We start from the raw sequence: 3380 nt of genomic DNA, 5'->3' as shown, positions 1-3380 counted from the left end.
TAGATAAATGTGTTCAAGTTAAACATTTATTCTACCGATGTTCTGGTAGGTGAGAGATAAATGTGTTCAAGTTAAACATTTATTCCACCGATGTGCTGGTAGATAAATGTGTTCAAGTTAAACATTTATTCTACCGATGTTCTGGTAGGTGAGAGATAAATGTGTTCAAGCTCAACATTTATTCCAAAACATACTTTCATCTTCTGACACTTATAGCTATTACTTGACCTCCGGAATTTCTACTTTGGCCATCTAAGCATTGATTTAAATTTTTTAGCGATTTTAGCGTCCCGTTGTTGACTTCCGTACAACTATATTTTCTTGAATGTAAAAAAAAATGCTGTTTTCGGGCATGAATTGCCGGATAATTGTTTCCAGCAGATCTATCCTTTTCCACGTCTGTTATCTAGTGTGTCTCTCAGAAATGTATATGTGTGTGGTGGGGGGGGGGGGGGGGGTCGACTCTCAGTCGAAGCTGTCCGTGATCTGATTCATTGTGAGATGCAGGTATATATTCGTCCACTAAGAGCCGGTGCTAGAGACTGGGATAATGCCACTCCAGAAAAAGTATCAACATTATCTGAATGAGATGCTTATATACAGTACTAGGATAGAGGGTGCATTGACGTAGGTGGAGATTCTCACGAGACAAATATTACCAAGAGCAATTGAGTGGGGTATGAAAAATTGGAGCAAGCGAGAAAAAATAAAATAAAATCAATACTTAAATGGGCAAAGTAGAAACCCTGTAGGTTTGGTAATAGCTATAAGTGTCAGCTGAGGTAAGTATTATTGGAAATGCATTTTAAATTTAGACTGATGTTGGTAGATAACAGATAAATGTGTAAATCTTAAACATATATTCTACTGATGTGTTGGTAGGTGACAGATAGATGTGCGCAAGATAAACAGTTATTCTACTGATGTGTTCGTTCTTTGACTTACTTACAAATATATTACGTTCATATTGTCTCACAAAAATGACCTGAAAATTGGTTTTAATATTATCCTTAACCTACCGAGGAAATGTGTTATTAGATATCGTGTAAAACGATTTTTTTTAATACTACTTTGAGTCATTGTTCGGTTAATCGGAGGTGTCGTCAATGATTATTTCAGCATCTTGAACACCTTGCCATGAAGTCCCTAAAACCACATTATAGAGCTATCTGTACACAGCTGCTGTTGTGTCTGGATCAGACGGTTTGAATAATTGTGACATTATATTTCAAAATTAAGGAAATAAGCTATAGCTTGTCATAATCCATTACTTACACGTTGAAAGTTTATTTAAAATATTACATGTAAAGCCCCCAGTGGCACAGCGGTCTGTCTCTGGACTTACCACGCTAGAATCCGGGTTTCGATACCCATGGTGGGCAGAGCACAGAGAGCCCATCGTGTAGCTTTGTGCTTAATTATAAACAAACAAACAAACAAATCACATGTAAATTTATATACAACGATTTGCTGAAATCACGATCAAAACTATATTTTACAGGAACCAACTGTTACTTGTTTCAATACAACCCAGCAAATCGGATAGCATTGTCTACAATTATTACCCAAGTTTTCAGGTATCTGTAATGATAATCCTGCTTCATAGATTGTATTCTAGCTGTTATACATCATAGTAAAATTCTAGGCTTTAGATACTGTAGTTAAAGCCTTGAATATGCAGATAATATTGAATGTCTTCTCCTAACATTATACAATAGGTTTTAAATACTTGAAGTAAATGGTAACTAAAGTTAACTGATCCTTCTACAAATAAAGACTAATGTCTATAAATAAACATTGAACAACTAAGTTAACTTTATTTGTAGAATTTTATATATTTGTTTACTGAAATTCTCATCTTTTGTTGAGATTTTCAATATCTTTAAAATTTATAAACAAAAATTGTTTAGGCTCCATTTTACGGAATCAATGCTATTAATTTAACGAAATTTGAATACGATATAACAAAATTCTAATTCGATAAAGACATTCTAAGTGTTAATATTGATAAGCAAATATTTCTATCAGAGGATAAAAAAATGTGTACTCATCCTTTTTAAAGTCTAATATTAACCGTGTTCTTTTATCATTGTAACAATCCTTTTCGTTTTCATGTTTTGTATTTTTTATTTCCAAGGTATAAATAAGACTGTGAGATCTATGAGAATACAAACCATCTTTAAGCATTGTTTTATCTGTTTCAGGACATCGAACTTTTTGGCTATTTTGGTGGGTACCTGGGAATGTGGCTAGGTTTTTCGGTACTGAGCATATCAGACATTGTGCTAACTTTACTTTCAACTTTGTTCTCCAGATGTCGCAAAAAGCAAGTAATAATGGATTCGTCTAGTATTAATGAACAGAATCCGGTGACCAATGGCAATAAAACTCAGGATTTTCTTGAATCTATTTCAATCATCACGGTTAGAGATTTCCCATAGAATTTTTTTCAACTTTTAAGAAACATTTAGTTTAGGGGAACACAAATATAAAGATATATGTATGTATGTACGCACGCACTAAAAGTGTTGTTGTTTTTCTCGGTACTTTATAATTGAAGTCAAAAATCAAACCAATTATATTGATTGACTATATCAAACTCAAATATGTTTATCCTCGACATAAACAAGAAATAAGATATCTACGTTTCTTTGTATCTTATCTATCAGTAAAGAAGTTAGACACACCTATGTACAAGTGGCTCTTGCGTAGCTTTGCGCAAAAATGTTGAAACTCTGTCTCCTAACGTTTATTTCAAGGTATATTTTGATGAAGTTAGAGGAAAATATAAACGAATTTCAACATTTCTAACTCGCTACGGCGAGGCTTCAAGCATTCGCTAAACTAAAGGATGCTAATATATATATATATACATAGCAATGGTACAATAACGCGGGAAAAATATAGTGAAAATGTTGCAATTATTGAACCTTTTTAATTATCTAACATTAAATGTTGAGTCACAAACCGGATAAACGAAAATATAACACAGCTTTGGTCTTGAACCTAGGATCTCTGACTAAGAGGTCCAGGGTTCAAGACCCTGTGTCTATTTTTTAAAATTATCATTAACACAGATTGTGTATATCTTTACTTTTCTGCAACAAAAAGAGTGAATCATTTGAAAATTCTTACAGAAAATGTTAAAACACAAATAACAAGCAGGTGAGACTCATGACGTACTCTCTGCATCTATACACCAATAACAAGCAGGTGAGACTCATGACGTATTCTCCCCATCTGTACACCAATAACAAGCAGGTGAGACTCATGACGTACTCTCTCATTCTATACATCAATAACAAGCAGGTGGAACTCATGACGCACTCTCTTTATCTATACACCAATAACAAGCAGGTGAGACTCATGACGTACTCTCT

General features: G+C 33.8%; 1 protein-coding gene across 1 annotated transcript in view; it reads left to right on the top strand.

Annotated features, from left to right (window-relative positions):
- Positions 1–2615, top strand: part of LOC111089600 (degenerin deg-1-like) — a 36391-nt gene extending 33776 nt beyond the window's left edge. Inside the window, exons 7-8 of the mRNA XM_022402411.1 lie at positions 1502–1577; positions 2205–2615. Coding sequence (XP_022258119.1) covers positions 1502–1577; positions 2205–2441 — 313 coding nt within the window. The 3' untranslated portion in view covers positions 2442–2615. The remainder of the gene's footprint in view (positions 1–1501; positions 1578–2204) is intronic.
- Positions 2616–3380: the final 765 nt, after the last annotated feature.

Source organism: Limulus polyphemus, unplaced genomic scaffold (assembly GCF_000517525.1).
Source record: "Limulus polyphemus unplaced genomic scaffold, Limulus_polyphemus-2.1.2 Scaffold6743, whole genome shotgun sequence".
Taxonomy (NCBI): Eukaryota; Metazoa; Arthropoda; class Merostomata; order Xiphosura; family Limulidae; genus Limulus; species Limulus polyphemus.
This window is presented reverse-complemented; position numbering and strand designations above follow the sequence as displayed.